A 22,162-nucleotide genomic window follows, 5' to 3' on the forward strand; every position below is an offset into this window, starting at 1 on the left:
TTTCTTTATAAGCATTAGATATTGGATAAGAATTGAGAAAAGGGAAGTCCTGCAGCATATGGTGCTAATGCAGCAACAACCAGCGTTCTTTCAGGAAGACCTAGAAAAGGTGCCCAGTGTCCTTCGGACCACGGGCCCATATGATGTAGGCCCATTGAAGAGAATAGGAGAGGTTAAAATAAAACTCAAGGCAGGAGCAATTTTACCACGAGCAAAACAGTACCCCATGTCTCTAGAAGCTGATGTAGGCCTATTTAAGACTATTTCAGAGCTGATGAATCAGGGAATCCTAGTGCCGTCAGAATCCTCGTGCAATACTGCGGTGTATCCGATAAAAAAATCTAAAGGGGGGGTCATGGAGATTTATCCAGGACTTGCGCCCTCTTAATCAGATTGTAGAAGTCGGGTTCCATTAGTTATGAATCCTGCGACAATATTTTGTAGCATCCCAGTTGAAGTTAAGTATTTCACGGCGATCGATTTGAAAAATGCATTTTTCTCTATCCTGTTGCACAGAGACTCACAAGACCATACTTCCTTTACATTCAGACAAAAGAGGATAAAACATTCTCGAATGTCTCAAGGGTACTGTGAGTCCCCGTCAATCTTTAACAGGGTCCTACAGATGGATCAGGGATGTCATTTAGGGGTCGCCAGAGGTTGCAACTGCGTCCTCTAAGGTCTCCCTTGTGACCTCTGTGGTCTCCCTTGCGACCTCTGCAAAAAATCATTTTGTTTTTTTAATGCAAGCTCCTGGGCTTTGGCCAGCACCATGTGGCTCTTTACTTCTGGAGTGGCTTGCTTTCTTGTTCAGGCCCCTTAAAAAAAAGAATAAAAATAAGACCAGGAGTGCCACAAGTCTAACACTTTCTGCACTGACCCTAAATAAGAAAGAATAGGAATACCAAATAACGTGCCTTTCTGGAATTCTATACAATAATTGCTTGACTCATTAAAGGTTTATTTCAGGCACACTTCAGGGGGTGAGTCACTGATTTAGTCTGTTCTTAAACGCCTCAACTCAGCCTTTCATCCTTCTGAGGTCGATAAATGAGTACCAACACAGGTTTGGGTGATATTGGGTGTATATTATTTCTATAGGAAGTGCTTAAGCGTAAGTGCTATAATAATAATAATAATAATAATTTAGCATTAGAAACCCTCAGGTATCTGAGTGCTGCTTATTATTTATCCACAGTGTGTGGTGCTCATTTATTGACCTCGGAAAGATGAAAGGTTGAGTTTGGCCCTGCCGGGATTCAAACCTGCATCAGCAGGTTCTGCACGGATACCAAAGCAAGCGCTCTACGATACATATGGTGATCCATTCTTGTATGAAATGTACATCACATTATAGTGATATTGTAGCCAGATTGTTCGTAGTGTACAATGCTATGTGATGCCACTTTTTGTTTTGTCAAGGTGGAAAGGTTGTGTTCCATCGCTACACACAATATCACTTACTTCGGGGTGGGGTCAAATGACATCACTTCCTGTGATGTCATCAGGGGTCAAGGGTCATGCGATGTCACTTCCGCTACCCCTGGCATTTTGGTGAAATGACATCCCTGAGATGGATATAAGCAAAATTGAACTCAAGAGTGCGTTAATTCAGTACATAGATGACATATTAATCTGCAGTGAAACAGAGGATGAATGTAGACAAGACTCTGTCCAGTTAATGACTATATTGGCAGACAGAGGATACACGATAGACAAGGCAAAATTACACATAAAAAGCCAGCTAGTGGCAGTGCAAGGAAGTGCAGACATAAGTGCTGGTAGGGGGACTTACGGGATACAGAAAACAGTCCCCAAGTGCAGGGGGTGCCAGGGATGCAGTGCAGGTGGGTAATTGACAGGGACTGGGCCAGAGATCAGAAAGGGTGGTCAGGTAACCAGTGCAATTTCAGTCAGAATTCAGCAAGGGAGGGGAGGAGAGAAAGCGGAAGCAAAGAGGAAGGTTTTGAGGTGTTTCCAGAACCAGAGATGGTTCTCCTCGAGTTTCAGGAAGCCTGTTCCACAGAGAGGCCCCTGCCGAAGAGAGTGATCTGCCACCAACTCGTTGCTTGGAGAAACGACTGACTCTAAGGGAGTTGGTGGCATATGAGCGAAGAGCTCGAAAAGGGAGATATTTAGGAAGAGAGAGTTGAAGGTATTGCGGCCCCAGACCCCAGAAGACCTTGTGAACAATGCAGAGGGTTTTGAACTTAATCCTCGCAGCCACTGGGAGCCAGTGCAGAGATTTCAGTCCTGGAGAGATACAATCCCTGGGCTTGAGGTCAAGGACAAGTCTTGCAGTCCTGTTCTGGATAAGTTGCAGAGGGCGGAGAGTGGAGGCAGGCAGATTTAGATAGAGGCTGTTACAGTAGTCCAGCTTGGAGAGGACCAGGGCTCTGGAGACAGTGAGCTTCTGGGGGAAGGAGAGGAAAGGAAGAATACCTCTAAGGAGGTGCAGCAGGTAGTGTGACTTCTTGGAGACGTCCGAGATGTGAGGGGAAAAGGAGAGTGCAGAGTCGAAGATGACCCCGAGGTTTTTAGCCTTGCAGGTGGGAGTGGGTGGAGGGCCTAGAGAGGCCGGCCAGAGAAATGCAGGGAAGGAGGGGGTGGGTGTGCCGATAGAATCTCAGTCTTACTGGCATTAATGCAGAGGTCGTTGGCAGCACACCATTCCTGGATGGCGGACAGACAGTCAGAGATGAGGAAAGGAGAGGAGTAGGCCGACATCTTTTAATAAGCAGAAAGTATCCCAATTGGCAAAGCTAATTACTTCTTACTCCCTGAAAAATCATTTGACTCCAAGTAAGGAACAAAATCTGATTAGAGCCCTGCTTATACCACTGACATAGGAAGTTAAACGACAGGGCACATAATAAAGTCTATAGTTGGGCCCACCCTTCCGCACCACAGCTTAGATAAAATGAAATAAGAGCCTTACTGAGGTTTATTATAGAGCCCTGCTGAAGATCGCATATATATATGCTTTTTAAGTTAATAGCATCAATTCATCAGAGATACAACTGATTAAGTGTCTTCTTCTGTAACTATGAATCCCTCTTCTGTAATTCTTTATCAGTTAGATAAGATGCAGGGAGATGCTAGAGACAATACACACCGAAACATGGTTATATTGAAAAGCCCTCAGCAGCTGAGCATAGAAAGAAAAAGGTGCTGTTGTCTAGACAGGTACTAGAATTTCCTATCCGTTAGTAAACAAGCAACACATTGTCTTCAGTCTACTGCCGAAACGTCTGACTTGGTTTTTGAGATTTGCTGCTGTGTTCATCACCTGCAAGGAGTGATGACCTGAGCTCTTCCACCCATACCCTTCCCCGGCCCCTGTGCTTGCCACCATTACTAGTTGATAGAGCACTGTAAAAAGTGAGGGATTGTAGCAGTAAACACTCACTGGGAAATTTACAGACCCACAATGCTTCGCAAGCCAGGCATATTTAATGCTTCAGCATATTATGTGCATTTTAAGAATGTCATGACTCTGCATGTACACAATTCTTTTGCAGTGCATACAAGATTGTTTGCAACATACCCCACCCTTATATCATTGTGTAGGATTACACAGTGCTCAGTGAAACAGTTTTTGCATAGCAGCGAGCTACCATGTGTATGAAGGTCTATGCCCAAAGGAACTCTGAACACTTTGAAACGAGGCAGATTGTGTGAAAAGCATTCTCCTGTCTGAATATCCAGTGCCCTGATACTATGGACGGGTAAACCCAGGCATAGTCCATACCCATTATCCCTTGTAGGCAAAGTAAATTATATTGTAATGTTGTAATGTTGTTCTCCACTTATAGGGCATTGTTAGTATTGATAAAGTAGGAGATACTGAGCATCACATTTGTCTTCTCAAAATCCAATTAATTGAGTTTTATAACGATTAACTTGCAAGGGGGTCGCTTCAAAGTACTTGTGTGACATATGTACAAAGAAGAGGTATGGGATAAGGTTACACATCCAGGTAGCCTGCTTACTCAGTCAGTATCCAATATTTTAGCTGGTAGTTCAATTGTATCGTGTGGGTGACGCTTTTGGTAACGCACAATGAGTAACAGAAATTCTGGCACGTGAACGTTATTCATATTAGTCATATTACAACAAACATAAAACAAGTGGATGTGGGTACACGTCTGCTAACCTTTCGCAAAGCCAAGAGGAAGAGTCAAGGTTGTCCGGTAGTAACTTAATGTGTTCTGGGGAAGAAGTTAGAGTCATAAGGTAAAAGTGCTGTTAGGGATTTTAGGCATTTACAATCACCCTTGCATAGTAGTTAATGCAAATTATCAGAATATCAAGACTAGTTGCTTATTTTAAGAGAAAGCAAATTTCAATTAATTGCTGTGACTTGTGTCTTATTAAATATTTTTGAATAGGTGAAAATTGTCTGTGTGCGCTGCAAAAATTCTTCTGAGCGGCACCCAGAAGGAAGCTGGGCAAGCGCACATGCGCACAGCTTAGAGGGAACACTGATCAGTACTATGCCTAAATGTCACTTCCGAATTAGAAATTGGAAGAGATCAATACCCAGATTCGTTTTTAGGAGCATATCTGTTTCAAGGATAATATGTGATACCCATTGACAATAACACACATCGGTTTGTACTTGCTATTCTTGTGTTTATACTTCAGCCATACCATGCTCTTGTTAGGAGAGACATTAATATGCACACCTTTCTTCATGACCCAAAAAATGTTCCAGTTATAAGAAGACTTCTGATTGCAATAATTGAGCAGATTGTGCAACTATGAATGTAAATTGAACACTTGTATTAAAATGATTAATGAAGAGGATAATGGGATTATTGATAGAGCGTGAGTTCAACAAATATTGGTATGGCACACCAAATGTTTTTCTAGACTTCTATGCCTAATATATATATATGCCTATGTATTTTCTTTTTCTTTCTTTATCTTACAGTTTCTATTATCCTAATGGTCCAATTGAAAAAAACAACACCTGTAATTTTTCTTAGTATCCATATGAATGATGATAATTTCTTTGACACCTTTGGGCATGCCAGGCAACATAAGAGGGCTGCAAAAGAAGATAACCAGGGGATAAATACTTATCTTGATAATTCAGCTCATCTGGGTAATAATATGTGGTACCAACACATGAGAAAGGTGGGGGAGAGAGCATCTGATGAGAATTGCTATGTCTGCTCTCTCATCCCCTATGCCATGAGCACAGTAAGAACCTTCATTTCAAAAGAGTTGTCGGCGCAAGATGCAAAGTGCCTCAGTCAGCTAGCAGCATGTACCACTGGAGGACAGTTTCAAGGGAACTGGGCAACCTTGCGATGGAGATCAAGACAGTCATTTCCATACCTGGATGATTATATCAAGACAACACAAATGGATAAGGAGCCTGGATTGACAGGCAAGATGCTTGTGCATCGTTCTGCAGGACAGGACAAGGAGATTGTTGAAGAAACAAAAGTATGAACTGCTCTGATATGATGGAAAAGGCTTGAATGCCTGGATGCTGGGAACGTTCACAGCTGCTAATCTATGAATGAGCGAGTATGGCCAAAGGATGGGAAGATGGAATGATGTCCTGTGCAGCTCATCTTTTGAGGAAGGAAGCAGTGCAAGACAAAAGGTAAAGAAGTTTAATGATGAGTGTCTAAAGTCATGGGCCAAGTACTCTAAACTGCTGGCATGGGTGGAAGATGAATCAGGCCCATTAGCTATAGTCCCATTGGTTAATGCAACACTGTGCTTTCGGAGCAAGGGAAAAATCAAGTTGGACAGAATAAAGGGTGCAAGAACATAATTGACGTTGCAGGAATGATGAGTGGGGCGGCTGTCTTAATGGATTGATATTGGGCCTGTGGATCTAGAGCATATATGAAACTGCCCAGGAATTGGTGTGTATTGTGTTCCTTGGTATATATCCATGTTCCAGCATTGGTGATTCCACAGAGTGACCTGAAGATTGAAGGATTTACAAAAGTGGATGAGCACCTATGAAAAAGAAGGTCACTAGAACTCCGGCGGATGAAGAGAGGGAATTATTCCTCATTAAAATCACTAAATGCTTATAAAGACATTCCTGACAAGCACAAACTGTTCAGCAAAACTACAGTGATGTTGACTACTATGTTCATGCCTGGAATTCAGCAGTCAATGCCAAATGGCTACAGATCACCAGGTGGGAGCTGCTGCAAACAATCAATGGCACAATAATAGGATTTAATGCCATTAAAGAAGAGCTGAGGGCCATAGGTTTGATGACCCTCCAGAATAGAAATGTAATCGACATGATTACAGCAACGAAAGGAGGTGTTTGTGCCAAGATCAGGCCATCATGTTGTACATTCATGCCATCTCATGACGGTGAGAATGGGACTTTGATGGATGCCATATCGATGTTGACAGAGCTACATGTAAAAATTGAGGATGAGACAGAGGCTATTGGAGATGACAGTTGGTTCTCACTCCTGTTTTCATGGATTCCTTATTGGATGGCAAACTTATTCAAGTTCCTTGGAGCGATATTGGTGACAATAATGTTTGGATTCTGTATAATAAGGATAATAATTGGACAATGCCAGAATATGGCAAAGAAAGCAGTGGGAATGAAGATCATGATTGACACAAAGGATGAACGAGTAGACAGTGTGCTGGCCGATAGTGCCATCAGAGACTAAATAAAAGCAAGTACTGTAGCACCTGAAGGAACAAACTTCTGTTATCCAAAGGATCATAAGACAAACAAGGGACATTGGGTCTTCTGTACCCCAAATGGAGAATGCAATTACATAACCTGGAGTGTGTATGAACACATTAAAAAAGCTGGCTCTGTGAGAGGGGTGACGAAGATATGGGTACCGAAGAAAACCTTCTTCAAGAAGAGATACAAAGAAGCTGGAAAACCTGAGGAGGTGGTCGAGGTCTCGACCAAAGGAGCGAATGTAGAGGAGCAGATCCCATATCTCCTTTGTATTGGAGACATAAGACTGTGCCTTGTCTGACACCAGCTATCGTGCCAATACTGCACCGAGTATTTGGAAGGAAATATCCATTGAGATAACGCTATCAAATGTATACTTCAGTTGATGACAGCCTACAGGAGGAACTCCCTGAAGGAATATGAGAAAGAGCTAAGAAAATAAACTGATGACATGATAAGAAAGTGTGCACGACGTCCAGAGACACAGAATGAGGACGATGTATGGCTCCTAGAGGACAAATGTGAAGTAAATAATCAAGTGGACTATCAAAGTGGAAAAGAAGATGATTGCACGTTAACAAAGTGCTGCAGAAAACATAAGTTCTGTGAATGTAAAGACGCTGAAACGCAATGTAGATCAAGTAATCATATGGGTTAGCTATGAGCAGTGAATTGAATGCAGGCAAAGCCGTCATTGGATGGAGCTGGACATTGGTATCATGAAATAGATAAGCCAGAAACCATGAAGGGGGAATTAAAAGCTATGTTGCAGTAGAATAACAGGTTGCTGAAGCTGCATGGCGAAGCTGGCTTGCCTGAAGTCAAGATCCTAGAAATCGAGGTCAGCTATATATGCTGAAGAAGAACATGTTTGAAGAGGATGATTCCTCTCACGTTAAGGAGCAAGAAAGAAGACACAGAATACCATGTTTTAATTCATTTAAAGCATTTAAAAGCTGCAGAATGGACCAAATTGTGGTCTCTTGTCACGTGAGTCAAGGATGGCAATAGAGTTCGAACTAGGAGTTCCAGACACGATAGCGAGTGCCCTCACTCCCATGCATTCCCAGGACGAGAATACTCTGCAAGGCCAAGTACAACAACAATTTCATGGCAGAAGGCATGGGTGATGAGAGATGTTGGGCTAATTGGGTGTTGAGGTAACTTCATGTCCCATCTCCCTGCACCTGGGTCTTGCTTACGTGCTGCTAAATCAACCGAATGTTCCAGACATGGCACAAGCATGCCAACCAATTGTATTAGCCTGTATAAGGACCTTATAGCTTAGAAGATGAATGAAACACGGTGTAACTATTTATTCTTAAATTACATGTTTGAAGAGGTAGGCATAAGTTGTCAACCTGAAAAGGAAAGCCACTAACAATCCTAGCTCCTATATGATTGTATATCTAGATGTTTCCCTTAACCAATCCCGACCCTTGATAGGTTTTTCACTATTGACACATAGTATGACGTCACTCTGACGCATAATGGAGCATATGAATTGTATTTTTGTTGGGTAAATCACTGAGAGACTGAGCGTATGTCTGTTTATGTTCGTTGTAAGTTCCCCGTTTTAGATAATTGTTAATAAAACAAGTAACTTGCCATCTTTGTGAGTTTGGCTGGTTATTGTGACTCAGAATTATTCTGGCTTAATCCCATCCCTTAACATATGCACATTCCAAGGGCCATAAGCTTTGAAGTTGTATTCATTTATTGATTTTAGGAGGATGAAAGACTGAGTTGGTGTTGCTGGAAATGTAACCTGTGAGCTGCGGATCACACACAGAGCTCAGCAGCAAGTGCTCAACCCACACAGCTATCCTATTATATATATAATTGGTTATTTATAATGCGCTTATTACCCAGGTGTTTCTAAGCACAGACCCGGGGATTGAACCTGTGTTGCTCCGTGTCGTCTTGCTTCCAAGGTGAGCTTGTTGCCCCTGGGCTATCCTCCCGAGACAATCATCTTATTGCTTAATCAGCTTGTCTGTCACATTTTAAAAGGGGTGCTTCCTTACTACAAGCAGGTGCACCTCTCAAATGATGAAGGTGCTTCTTCTAAATGGGTGTACCTCAGAGTATAGCACAGGTGCTTCTTGTGAGCGGGTATACCTCTTGCAATCGAGAAGGTGGAGGCTGGCCTATAGGGCAATAGGGCAATGCCCAAACCAAAAATGCAAAGGCAAGTGTGGACCAGTTTTAGTCAAAGTGGATAAGCTTACACGCAAGCTTCAGGCTTTGAAAAAAAAGCCTTGTCATCTAGCAGTCTTGTAGGCTGCTGTTAACAGGAGACGGGGTCCCGGCAGGGCCCCGTCTCAGACACAATTATCGGACAATACCAGGGTTTGGCCCCGGCTAGCCCTTGGGACACATAAATTCCTGCCCCTACTCCATACTACTACTCCTGTCTAGATACCCCATGTCTCCCTCTCCCACTCTCCCTGTTCCCATTCAAGGCTAGGTGCCTAATTTCTCCCTTTCCCTCTTTTCCTACATCCACTTAGGCTAGGTGCCTCAGGTCTTCCTCTGCAACTCTCATTAGCCACATGTTCAGCCCAGCAGCTTTCATATCCTCCGGCCCTCATTGCTTGCACTCTAGGTTAGCTGACTCATGATGCCTCCCCCACTCGATCCTAGGCACCTAATGTATACCGCTGCCATTATGCCTGCTCCAACTCTAGATACCTCATGTCACCCTCTCCACCCACTGTGCTCTCACTTAAAGCTAGGCAATTCAGGTATTGTTCTCTCATTTATCCCACTGTCCCCTAGGCACCACATGTTTCCCTCTCCCACTCTATCTTCTTCCACTCTAAACTAGTTGCCTCCCTCACATCTCCCTCTCCCACTCTCCCTTCTCCCATTCTAGGGTAGGTGCATCTGTTCTCTTCTCTCCCTCTACTCCTAATTATATAAGGTGACTTGAGTCTTCCTCTCCTACCCGAGGTTAGCTCAGTGGCTCTTTTCTCATCCCACACTCATTGTTTCCACTCTAGGATAGGCACCTCATGCCCTTCTCTCTCCAGTGGTATTGTCAGATGCACATATGGAAGTGGGCATATGACAAGGGCCCCAATAAACTAAGGTAGATACATGTATTCAATTGGAGGTTTTATGTGCCTTTTTCTGTGACAAGGCTGAACTTTGGGCTTGTCTAAAGCTATCTTCATGGTTCTGAAAACCACAACTGTTACTGTTACCGATGTAAATGGTACTCACTGTATCAGCTGTGTAAGAATTAAACGTAAGAAAGGACCTTGACAGAATTCAAATGCGTGCAGGTTCCACAAATGTCTCTGGAGACCGACATATTTGTAAACCTGATATAACTGGGTGAACCCTCCTCTTTGGCCTCCCCTCTCCAGACCCTCCATGTTATTCTCCCTGTGGTTTCCCCATTTTTAATTTGGACTATTAGGTGGCACTGAAAGCACAACATTTAAGCCAAAACTATTTTTATTACAATAAATAAGAACTTTAATATAAGAGCTTCAAATATGGGCTTTGAGTGAGGGTCTTTAATGCTTTTCAATGGAGATAATATTTGAGGGCTTTATAGTCATAGCATCGAATGCCAAAGCATTGAATGCCTTACCATCTAAAAATGTGTCGAAAAAAGCATCTAAAGCATTTCTTTTTTTAGTGGGGGGCCCCATCCCCCATTTTTTAACCTTTAAAAACCCAATACAATTAAAATAATCCCGTTACCTTAAAAATAACTGCATTAGATGCTTTTTTTTATGCTTTGTTTTCGATGGAAAGGCATCCCATTATCTGCCCCTAGCCATGCTAATCCCTATGGCTAATCCCACCGCTGCCTGCTTTCCCCTGCCTCCACAGCACAGGAACTCTTTGAGCTCACAGCTCTTCCATGTTGGCGGCCATCTTGGATGACTGCCTCCAAGGCCATCTTTGAATGGTAAATATACCATGCATCTTCCAAATAAAATGAGACATTTTCATGCAACTACCGCTTTTTTCCGTTTATATTTTCCATGTATATGTAGAGCAAATTTCAAATATATGTAACATACAATTTCACAATAACACTAATTAATGTTAAAAGTGAATTAGCCCTCTTTTTGAATTACTTTTTAATTCAATACATCCTCTCGTATATTCCCTTTTTTCCTTCTTTAATATCCCTTTTTCGTTGCCCTGATGCTGCTGACCTTACAAAAATGAGGACCGACTCCAACTCATGTCAGTGGCTATTCTGCCTCTCTCTGTCTTCATGCTTATTTGTTTGTGCCCTTACTCCTATTGTGCCCCAGGTTTGCTCCGCCCATGCCCTGATAATGGTCTCCAGAGATTTCACTGCTAGAGTGCCAACCACTCGCTTGCTTCTTTCTCCCCCCCCCATTTTTCCCCCACAAGAATGTTGAACCAGTGCCGTTCCCCCTGTGCCAAACGCGTCAGATGCTTGGACCACACAGAAAATATAGAATATGTCAGTAAACTTGGGCTCGTGCGGATGCACCTACTGTAAAGCGTACCTCGGGTGTCCTGCAGGAGTACCTGGCCCGGTTCACCAGACAGTTTGGCCCTGGATCATGGCTGTTAGGTTCCAACCCACTCCTTCCTCAACCGGTCTGCTTATGGCAATTGCCCTGTATGGTTGAGTTGGGAGTGGTTTGGGGTCCTTACTGCTGTGATTTCTTGAGTGGGACCCTCTGGATGGATGGATCTGCAGGTAAGTAACAAAACAAAAGGTAAACTACTGAGCCTAAACTGCTCCCCCTACCTCCCTAAACTTCCCAGAGTGTAAATGACTGACGGACTGTATGGGCGGGTAGGTGCTCACCTTGGAACTCCTAGGGCAGGAGCAGTAGCAGTAGTTTTCCTGTTGGCATCTGGCTCTCAGTTGCTTCACTGCGAGTGGTGGCCGGGTCCAGCTGTGGCGCACTGGATGCCGGCGTATGGGTTCCTGCTGTGGTGAGTTTCAATGTCCAGCGCTTTGTAATGGTAACCAGTGCTCAGTAATGTCCTGAACTGCACACCAGTAATGTATTGCTCGTTGGGATAGTGTCCAGTGCTTGCAGTAATGTCCAGCACTTTCTCTGTATGTGCTGCAGTTGTTAACAGTGTTTCTTTGTGATTCACATTTGTGGTGAATGAGAAACAGCTGACAACTGCAGCGCGTTGATTCCTGCGAGCTGCCAACGCAGAGAAAACGAAGAAACAGCTGACAGCTGTAGTCGGGTTGCTGCCAGAGGAGATAGACTGCTGGGACAGCTGATCGCTGCTGTTGTACCCTGCCGGAGGTTCGCGAAGGGCTGAGGGATGGAGGGAGAGGTCCAAGCTCTGTTGTTGTTTTACGCGTGTTGTTATTTCTCTGGAGGTGCTGAGGCCGTAATGTAGATGGGAAGTAGGAGCCACGGAGATGAGAGGAGCCGCAGCAATGAAGGACTCCACGTCAGGGAATGCTGGAAAGGATCCGGAGGCACGTGGAGCTGCACAGGGCGGAGCAAGCGTTATGCTGCCTGTCCTCGCAACCGAAGAGTTTGGTAAGCACCTTGTCTCTGCGGGGGTATCCGGATCCTCAGCGTGACACCTTTCTCTGGTTACTTCTCTGGGAGGATTATTCTGTGGGAACAAGGTAGCGCAGCTATGAGATTAGGAGCCTGATACCTCTAACAACTCCCTGTACGCTGCTCCCAAACGCCACCCCTATTATGTGTGTGTGTGAGCTCACCTTGTATGTAAAGGAGGGAAACTCTCCATCCTGGTTTTCCTGAGGCTCAGCAGGGGCGCAATTGTCTGTTAGGGCCAGTTACTTCACTGATCCTCTTAAGCCCTGACCTGCTGTGGCTTGGAATGTCTCTGCTTTAGGAGATGATCCTGTAATTGTTGTAAAGAACTTCAGTCTTATTCTTCAGTGAGTCCTTAATTTGCAGTCTTTCTTAGGGTAGTGTCTTTATCTGAATACTTTTCCTTGTCTTGTTGGTTCAAGTGTGATCCCTTCTCTTACAGATGTAGCGGAGCTGACTCAGAGCGGCCTGGGGATGTAGCCGATGACTGAAGCCAGGAGAACAGCTGACCCGCTGATTCAAGAGGCAGAAGCTCGGTCTCGATGCAGAGGAGGGGCCGCTGCGGAGCCGCGATCAGCTGAGATGTGAAAGGCGGGAAGCGCGGGCCCCATGCAGGAGGGGGCGCTGCAGGGCCGCTGCGGAGCCGCGATCACCAGAGATGTGAAAGGCGAGAGGCGCCGCCAGAGCTCTGGTGATGGTAACAGGTCAGGAGTATTGTTGAGCTGTTCGTTGGAGCTGATAACAGGTAAGGATTATTGCGGTGAAATCCGCCGGAATGAAGCTGGATAAGAATGAGCATGCAATAATGCTCCGGGTCTGCGGTGAGCATCTGCTGTTGACAACAGAAGCAACGTGAAGCGTGGGCGCTTGCCTGGGTGTGGTTTATATAGCCAGCCACACCGAGAGCTGTGATAACAACTAGACCGTTGCTTTTAGTGCCTTGATACTTGCTCCTCCTCCATGTTGGATTACCCCTCAAGTGTTGATGGCCGTAGTTGGTTCCAGATGCACCATGCTCTGGTCCAACTGAGTCCGGGTTTCTTATTATGTCTGGTGATGCAGGAGTGTGAAGGCCTATTAAAGGGTTTTGCGGCCTGTGTGTATGAGTAGGCTAATGACTTGATGTGGGATGTGACACCTAAAATAGAGGTCCTGACAGAATGCTTTTGAAGAGGGTTTGTCAGGGGACATGTTGGATCCTACTTGGCAACCCATTCTGTGGACCATTTTGGTGGGAGCATGTCATTCAGGGTGATTACAGTGGAACCTCGCTAGTAGATGTGCAGCATGTATGTTTTCTGCTGGTTCGCAGGTCCGATCTAGCACACTATATCCTTTCCAATCGACCAAGTAATAGAGCTTGCGTCGTATTATCTTGGAGTCTAGGATTTTCCTGACTTCATACTCTGTTTCACCCCTTCTGTCTCTACTGGCGGCGGTTGCTTCAGAGAATCCCTGGTACCTGGGTGCATGGGCGTCAACAGGGATACGTGGAAAACTTGGTGTATTCGGAGCATGGAAGGTAACTTCAGTCGTGCCTCCACGGGATTGACAATGGTTTCTATGGGTTATGGACCGATGTACCATGGATGAAATTTCTTGGGCCCCTTCAATTGGATGTGTTTGGTGGCAAGCCATACTTTATCTCCCACATGGTACTGGGGTTTTCTATCCTTGTTTATAACCAATTGTTATCTTTGGTCTCACTTGCAGTTGTATTTTGTATTGTATTCTATTGCATTTTGAGCAAAACCATGAGCATGCTTACAATCTTACATGTAGATAAGGGGGAGAGAGTGTTAATATGAAAGAACGGGGACTTTGTAAGAAATGTGATCCCTTGAGAATTATATTTTGGTTTTGTCTTCTATGAGTAACTTGACTACTATACTGGCATAATTCTTATGTTTATGGACTCCTCCTTTATATATATGTTATAGCAGATTACTTTGATCCTGAAGAAGGGGTGGATACCCCGAAACGCGTCGAGTTTGGAACTTCATCTCATCATACTTTAATTTGCAATTTTTTTATGATGGCCATTTTGTTTAAGATACTGGGTATTTCTTTTTGAACATATTGTCCACTTTTTACTGTTATACCGTGTTGATTTGATCATTTTGAATTTCTGAATTATAAATATATGTTACTGGACATATCTATATTATTTTGAATGATTTATTCAGTGTCGAATGGTGTGCAGGGGACAAGAGTGTCTTTAGAGATGGACACTTTACTCTTTTCTTATGTTCTTCTATCCTTTTCATGTCTGCAAAACGCTTGTGTGCAGCCTTTGCCTTTAGGAGAGTCTGGGTAGCCTTTTTCAGGGTTTCCTTGATGCTTGCATGTAGTGTGTTAACAGCGGGCAATTCTAATGGTACCGGTGGGTCTAAGGCTGTAGTGCGTGGATCCTCTCGTGCAAACAAAAGAAGGGTAAAAAGCCAGTGTAGTTGTGAATAGTATTGTTGTAGGCATACTCTACTGCCCACAGCAGTTCGACCCAACCCAAATCTATCTGCGAGACCGTACATCGTAAGTATTGTTCGAGAGTCGGATTTGTCCTTTCGGTCTGACCATCAGTCTGTGGGTGGTGGCTAGTAGATAGAAGGATGTCAATCTGGGCTTTGACACAACAATTCCTCCAGAATTTGGACACAAACTGGCTCCCTCGGTCTGATATAACCCCTAATGGAAAGTCATGTAACTTGACAATATTCGTTAAGAATATCTGCGCCAGTGTTCCTGCATTAGGTAGCCCCTTCAGTGTGCCATTTTGGTCAGGAGATCGACAACAACTAGTATTGTGTGTAGCGGTTATATGGCGGAAAATCAGTGATGAAGTCCAAGGAGACATCATGCCAGGGGGCCGGTGGAATTGACAGTGGTCGAAGCAAGCCTTACGGTTTACTCCTTGATGTCTTGTTTCTGGCGCAGACATCACATGTTTTTATGTATTGCCTGGTATCCTTCCGACAATAAGGCCACCAAATGTTCTTCCGGACCTTGGTCATTGTCTTAGCGATGCCCGGATGTCCTGCTGCAAGTGCATCATCGTAAGTCTTTAGAACCTGGTTGTGCATCATAGCACTTGGTAAATACAAACATTTCTGGTGGTATGGGAGCCCATTCTCTGTCGTTCGCTGCCCATGTTGAGAAGCCCGCGACTGCATTTGGTCGAACATCATAGTTTTTCTGACTTCGTCCTGTAATTCTTCTAAGTGGTTGAATGGATGGCCATAGGTCCTAACAATTCTTCTTCAGGGATGATTGGCACAGGCGCCGGACTTGTATAAGCGCCTTGCCTGTCGGTATCCCAGCCCATTCAAGAGAGTGCATCCACCTTCCCGTTCTTCACACCAGGACAATACGTCACTGTGAAATTGTATTCGGTAAAGAATAGAGCCCACCAGAGATGATGAGGAGTCTGGGCTTTGGCTGTTACCAGGAATTGCAGGTTGTGGTGGTCTATGAGCACTGTGATTGTATGGTGTGCTCGGGGAGATGGTGACGCCACTCCTTGAATGCAGCCTTGATAGCAAGCAACTCCTTATCAGTCACTGCGTAGTTCAGCTCTGCTGGGTTGAATTTCTTGGACCAGAACGCTGCAGGGTGCAACTGGTGGGTTTCTGGATCTTGCTGCGATAATACCCCCCCCCCCATGGCAATGCTTGATGCATCGGTTTCAACTAGGTATGGGAGCTCCGGATCCAGGTGCCTGAGAAATGGAGCAGTGGTAAAGTGGTTTTTAAGCTGCACAAAGGCCTGTTCGACTTCGGTAGACCAGTTGAAGGTTTTGTTTTTTGTAGCAAGGAAGTGATGGGGTGAACTATGTCGGAAACGTCTGCAATGAACCGCCTATAAAAGTTGGCGAATTCTAGGTGAATCCTAGGAAGCTCTGAATGGCCTTACCAGAGGTAGGTGAAGGCCATTCTAGTATTGCTGATACCTTGCGAAACTCCACTTGGGTTACGTGGAAGGCACATTTCTCAAGCTTTGCAAACAAATGCTGTTGACATAACTTTTCCAGGACTGCCCGCACATGGTGCACATGATCTCGCAGGGTTGCTGAATAGATTAAGATGTTGTCTATGTACACCATGGCATACACATCCAACAGTTCTTTTAGAACATTGTTCATTAAAAATTGGAACGCCGCCAGAGCATTGCACAGCCCAAAGGGCATGACAGTGTATTAAAATAATCCGAACTTTGTGCGGAAGGCCGTCTTCCACTCATCTCCAGCCTTCACACGAACCAGATGGTAGGCTCCCCTAAGGTCAAGTTTCGTGTAGATCTTTGCTCCTTTCACTTGGTCCAGTAAAACAGGAATCAGTGGCAATGGGTACTATTTTTTTGTGGTTACCTTGTTGAGTCCTCTGTAATCAATACTGGTTCTAAAGTCACCCTCCTTCTTGGAAACAAAAAAAAGAGCAGAGGAGTCGGGTGACTTAGATGGCCTGATGAATCCGTTGGCTAAATACTGGTCTAGGTAGTTGCGCATGTGTTGGTCTCTTTCTCCGTAAGTGCATATATAAGACTACATGGCTCCTGGGCTCCCGGGACCAGATCGATTTGACAATCATAGGGTCTGTGAGGTGGTAAGATATTGGCTTGGTCTTTCTGGTAGGCCTCATACTCTGGGGTTAATTGTCCGACAATGCCGATTGTTACCATAGATTCTCTATGCAGTGGTACGGATACAGGCACCTGGGTGTTGGTCTGGGTAGATGTGGTTGGGTAACAGGTCTGTGCACTTGCAGCGGAGAAGGTTACTGAATGGGCCCACCAGTCTATGACCGGGTTATGACACTCCAACCAGGGCATACCTAACATTAGCTGGTACTGGGGCGCATTAATGAGGTCGAAGACTATGTATTCCCGATGGCTGTCATGGCATAACAGTACAACTTCACCTGTACATTGGGTCACTGGTCCTGACGACAGCTGTTTTCCGTCCACAGAGACAATGTTGTCTGCCCTTTCCTTCTTCTGGATGGGAACGCCAATCCATAAGGCCACATTGATGTCCATATAATTACCCACTGCCCCACAGTGAATGTATGCTTCTAGGGCATGCATACGTTGACGCTGTTCTGGGCATAGTAGAATGGCGGATTTAGTGAGATGCGAGACTGTTGAAAACATCTCCTTTCCTGACAAGCCTATCCCTACTTTTGTCGAGCCATGAAGTTTTCCGACAGTTCCATTGGTTCTGGTGTGCTGACTTCTATGACTCCCAGTGGTTTCCAGGGTGTCTTGCTTGGGGAATCCTTCAGGACATGTCTGGCCTTACCGCAGTATAAACAAAGTTGCTGCTTCCTACGCCGCTCCCTCTCTGCATTGGTCAGAGGTCCCCCTCACACTGCCCAACTGCATGGGCTTGGGTGTGTTGTCTGGGGTTCGGATTGGAACTTCCCGGGGCTGTACATACAGAGGTCGCCCCTCAAAACGAGACTGGTCAAACCGTCTTTCCTGTAATTGATGCTTCAGGTGCTGCACTAAGTCTGTATACTCAGCACAATGCTCTGATGGATTCACGACCTGTGCCAGTACATTCTTCAGTTCACTGTGGAGGCCCTAACAGAAAAGGGTGGTCCCTTTCTCCTCAGGCCAGTTGGTCTCTACCACCAGCCAAATGAATGTGGTGATATACACTAACAGGTCTTGAGATCCCTGTCGAAGAGCCAGCAGTTTCCCGTCTAGGGCATGCCCCTGAGTTTGGCGGGCAAAGAGCTCATGCAATAAGAGAAATAGCTGTAAACCGTCAAATTTGTACAAAATGGGAACATCCCAGTTCACCAGCGGTACCGATCAACTGGCTGCGTGCCGCCCCAGGTAGGACAGGACAAAGGCCACCTTGGTTTGATCAGTTGGAAACGCCCATGGCCTGCACAAAAAGTGCAGTCAGCATTGATTTATAAACACTGTGTACTTTTGCGGATGCCCCAGGAATCTATTGGGTGGGGCTAAAGGAACTGTAACTGGTGTGGTCACTTGTATCTGGGATGGCGCTGCTGCAGTGCTATCAGCAGGGTCAGGTAAGCGGGTCTGTCCGGCTTGCGTTCTATTCAAGTGCTAGGCCAGTTCTTCTGTTCTCTCCCTATTGACTACCAACTCCTTCCTCATGGCGTTCATTTCTGAGTGGGCAGAATGTACCTCTGCCTGCAACTCTCCTAGTAACGCGGATAGCTGGTCGACCTCTGAAGCAATGACACTCAGGCAGGGTGGTACATGTTGGCTTAGCGTTCTGAAACGCTTACATCTGGTTCCCTGCAGGAGTGCCTGTTCCGGTTCACCAGATGGTTCGGTCCTGGATCGTGGCTGTGAGGTTCCAACCCACTCCTTCCCCAACCAGTCTGCTGATGGCAATTGCTCAGTGTATGGTTGAGTTGGGAGTGGTTTGGAGTCCTTAATGTGGTGATTTCTGGAGTGGGACCCTCTGGATGGATGGATCTACAGGTAAGTAACAAAACAAAAGGTAAGCTACTGAGTCTAAACCGCCCCCGCCCCACCTCCATAACCTTCCAAGAGTGTACGTGACTGGCAGACTGTATGGGCGGGCAGATGCTCACCTTGGAACTCCTTGGGCAGGAGCAGGAGTAGTAGTTTTCCTGTTGGCATCTGGCTCTCAGTTGCTTCACTGCGAGCAGTGGCCCAGTCCAGCTGCGGCGCACTGTATGCCGGTGTGTGGGTTCCTGCTGTGGTTAGTTGAAATGTCCAGCACTTTGTAATGATAACGAGTACTCAGTAATGTCCTGCGCTGCACTCCAGTAATGTCTTGCGCTTTGTCCAGTGCTTGCAGTAATGTCCAGCACTTTCTCTGTATATGCTGCAGTTGTTAACAGTGTCCTTGCTTTGTGGTTCGCAGGTGCGGTGAATGAGAAACAGCTGATAGCTGCTGCGTGATGATTCCAATGAGCTGCCCACGCAGCGAAAAGGAAGAAACAGCTGACAGCTGTAGTCGGGTTGCTGCCGGAGGAGGTACACTGCTGGAACAGCTGATGGCTGCCGTTGGACCCTACCGGAGGTGCGCGGAGGGCTGAGGGATGGAGAGAGAGCTCTGTTGTTGTCTTACACGTGTTATTTCTTTGCAGTTGCTGCGGCCGTAAGATAGATGGAAAGCAGGAGCCGCAGAGATGAGAGGAGCCGCAGCAGTGAAGGGCTCCACGTCTGGGAATGCTGGAAAGGATCCAGAGGCACGTGGAGCTGCACAGGGCAGAGCAAGCGTTACGCTGCATGTCCTCGCAACCGAAGAGTACGCTAAGCACTGGGTATGGCCCAGGGCGGGGCTTATATAGGCCTGGGCTGCACCCAGCACCATTAGACCACTAGAAATGCTTTTGAGGAGGGTTTGCCAGGGGCCATGTTGGATCCTACTTGGCAACCCATTCTGGGGGCCATTTTAGTGGGGGCATGTCTACTGTCATGCTGGAGCTTGCGCCAGCCTGCCATTCAATGTCCAGGCCCTGCCTGCACTATGGATCCCACTAGTGGTCATGACACCAAGATGCAAGCACACAGTAGGAGATCCCACATGAGCGCCTATGCCACAATACATTTCTTGTCTGAGTGAAATTTCGAGCGGGCTTGTAAACAGATTGGTCTATGGCTGCACGTCTCCAAGAGTAGGAGCGTCACATTCTGGGGCTTTACAAAGTTCTTGACATTAGTCAGTAGCTCTGCCCAGGCAGGCGAATGTGACCAGTAGGAAGTGAAGCCGAGGTTTGTCAGGGTGGGCTCAATTTCTGTCAGACCACATCCCATCCAGTGGGCTGTAGGGGTAACAGCAGGAGTGAATCTGTTCACTGACATGAGGTGCAGCGGATGGAGATGCGCATGCAAGTGCCTTTTGGGGGCAGAGGGGTGCTACTGTCTGTCATGGCGTGGGGTATGCCTGGGTCGCTGCGCGTGGCACGCACCAATGGAGACAGAGATGGAGCACTGCTACACACATCTATTCTTTATTTCTCCTGACACAAACTGCTCCTGGTCACGCCTCCCGCCTCCCGTCACATCCCGTTCCCCAACGTCACTTGCCCTTCCCCTGGACCCGCCCCCCTCATAACTATGGAGACGCCAACGTGACATCTCCCCCCTTTTTAAACAGTTACCAGGATATTCACAAAAGGTGGACATCTTGGTGGGCCCTTAGCCCATTTCTTCAATCCAGCAGCGAGGCTTGTTCTGTGCTCTCTGCGGACGGGAGCTCACCAGTTCTGGGGTGCTTCCCCTGTCCTCGCTCTCCGGGGGAACTTTGTGGTCCGAATCATTGGTGTCCCCATGATCTCCTTGGTAGGGGTCATCCGAGGCATAGTCAAGGGGAATGACCACGCGTCCACTGAGTCAATGTGTGTTCCCAGCGAGGGAATGCTCTTAAAGTGTGACGACGTGAGATATGAGTTGGGCCTCTGGATATCGGGAGTACTCGTCCATGATTGCCAGCACGTATCTTCCTCCATGAAAGAGTCAGTGAGTGCACTGATGCAACGTAGGTCCTCTTTTTTAAAAAAAATATAGGGGCTTGTTGAAGGAGGACTAAGTGCAAATAGCGAGAACAAGGGGGATAACAACAAGCTACCTTTCGATATCCACAACAGAGGTAACAAAACTAGGTCTCAATCCACATATGCTTGCAGACAAACCATCTTACTTTTAGCAAATATAAAGAGATGGAGGGCTCAATTTTAACAAAAATATCTCATATATTTATTATTCTAAACTGGGTCATAAAACAGACCATTCGGTCACATTTGCAATTCTCAACAACATAAAACAAAATTGTAAAAGAGACAATTGATCAACAGTTTTGATCCTTGCGTTCATTCACACAGTGCATTGTATCATAGGTGATGTTAGTAACACATGGGTGACTTTAGACTAGCCCATTCATGTTTGCTTTAATATAAAGCCCCCATTTCAATTGTGTCGACATGAGTAGATCTGTTTCCAGCCTTAATGTTTGATTGGCACAATGACTGTCCCTTGTTCTTATACTGGTTAGTCGTGTATGTAAGGCTTTACTCAGGACACATCAAAACCTCATCTTGCAGGGTGCAGAATGTCACAAGTTCTGTTGTGGGAATGTCTCGCAGTATCTATAAAAACAGAGACATATATATCAATGTACACAAAAACCAGAGCCTTTCGTTATTTCCAATACTATTTTAGTGCATACAAAAATGGCTGAGAACATCTCGATCTAGTTAGGTGGGCATCACACAATTTATTTTGTATTATTGTACTGTCTAATTAGTACAATGCTGGTCGATTTCTTCATAAAAAGTAATTTCACTCTCTGCCCTGCCTGAGATAAGGTCTATTTTTTTACCCATTTCAGTGGGCACCTTATATTTTATTTCATTACTACAGCCATTTTTTATGTACATTTTTTTTTGTGATTTGCATGTTATTTAGCAGATATATGGAGAATAAAACATCCCTATTATGGCTTCTTACAAGTCATGTATTCATTCACGAGTGAAGGCGGTGTTTCTTAGGTAAACCGTCACTTTCAATAAATTCTGTGTCTTTAATGTGACTAAAAAGAAAGGCACGTTAAAGTCTTCGGTTAATCTAATTTAATTGGAGAAAGCTGCCTACTCATTTACCAAAAAAGGAGGTGCAAATAGTATGTCCACCTGGTGTAGCCACTGCTACTTGTTTGCAGGCGAGAAGAAAAACGATCTTTCGTGTGTTCTGCGATCGATTTTAGGTAAGCGCCAATGCCTAGTATGCAAGACAGGAAAAAGCACACGTGTACGGCCGAAATTAGTGTCAAACAGAGTGGGCAAAAAGGCAAATACAACCTTTGCAAGTGTTGGAAGACTTACTTCTGATTGTGGCAGCACTGCGGGGTATCTAGTTTCCATACAAGCTTGACGCACGCGAACGAGCCAAGTTTGGCGTTGTTCCGACAGAAGTCAGCATT

General features: G+C 45.5%; 1 protein-coding gene across 3 annotated transcripts in view; it reads right to left on the reverse strand.

Moving 5' to 3' along the window:
• Positions 1 to 19,491, reverse strand: part of TMEM268 (transmembrane protein 268) — a 454,643-nt gene extending 435,152 nt beyond the window's left edge. Inside the window, exon 1 of one of the 3 annotated variants that reach the window (XM_069609679.1) lies at positions 18,807 to 19,491. In XM_069609679.1, coding sequence (XP_069465780.1) covers positions 18,807 to 18,855 — 49 coding nt within the window. In that variant the 5' untranslated portion in view covers positions 18,856 to 19,491. Of the gene's footprint in view, positions 1 to 11,199; positions 11,351 to 11,507; positions 18,765 to 18,806 lie in introns of those variants that run through there. The other 2 variants (XM_069609680.1, XM_069609681.1) reach the window with 2 other exon arrangements.
• Positions 19,492 to 22,162: the final 2,671 nt, after the last annotated feature.

The sequence above is a fragment of the Ambystoma mexicanum genome, chromosome 8 (assembly GCF_040938575.1).
Source record: "Ambystoma mexicanum isolate Mex_15411 chromosome 8, UKY_AmexF1_1, whole genome shotgun sequence".
In the NCBI taxonomy this organism is placed as follows: domain Eukaryota; kingdom Metazoa; phylum Chordata; class Amphibia; order Caudata; family Ambystomatidae; genus Ambystoma; species Ambystoma mexicanum.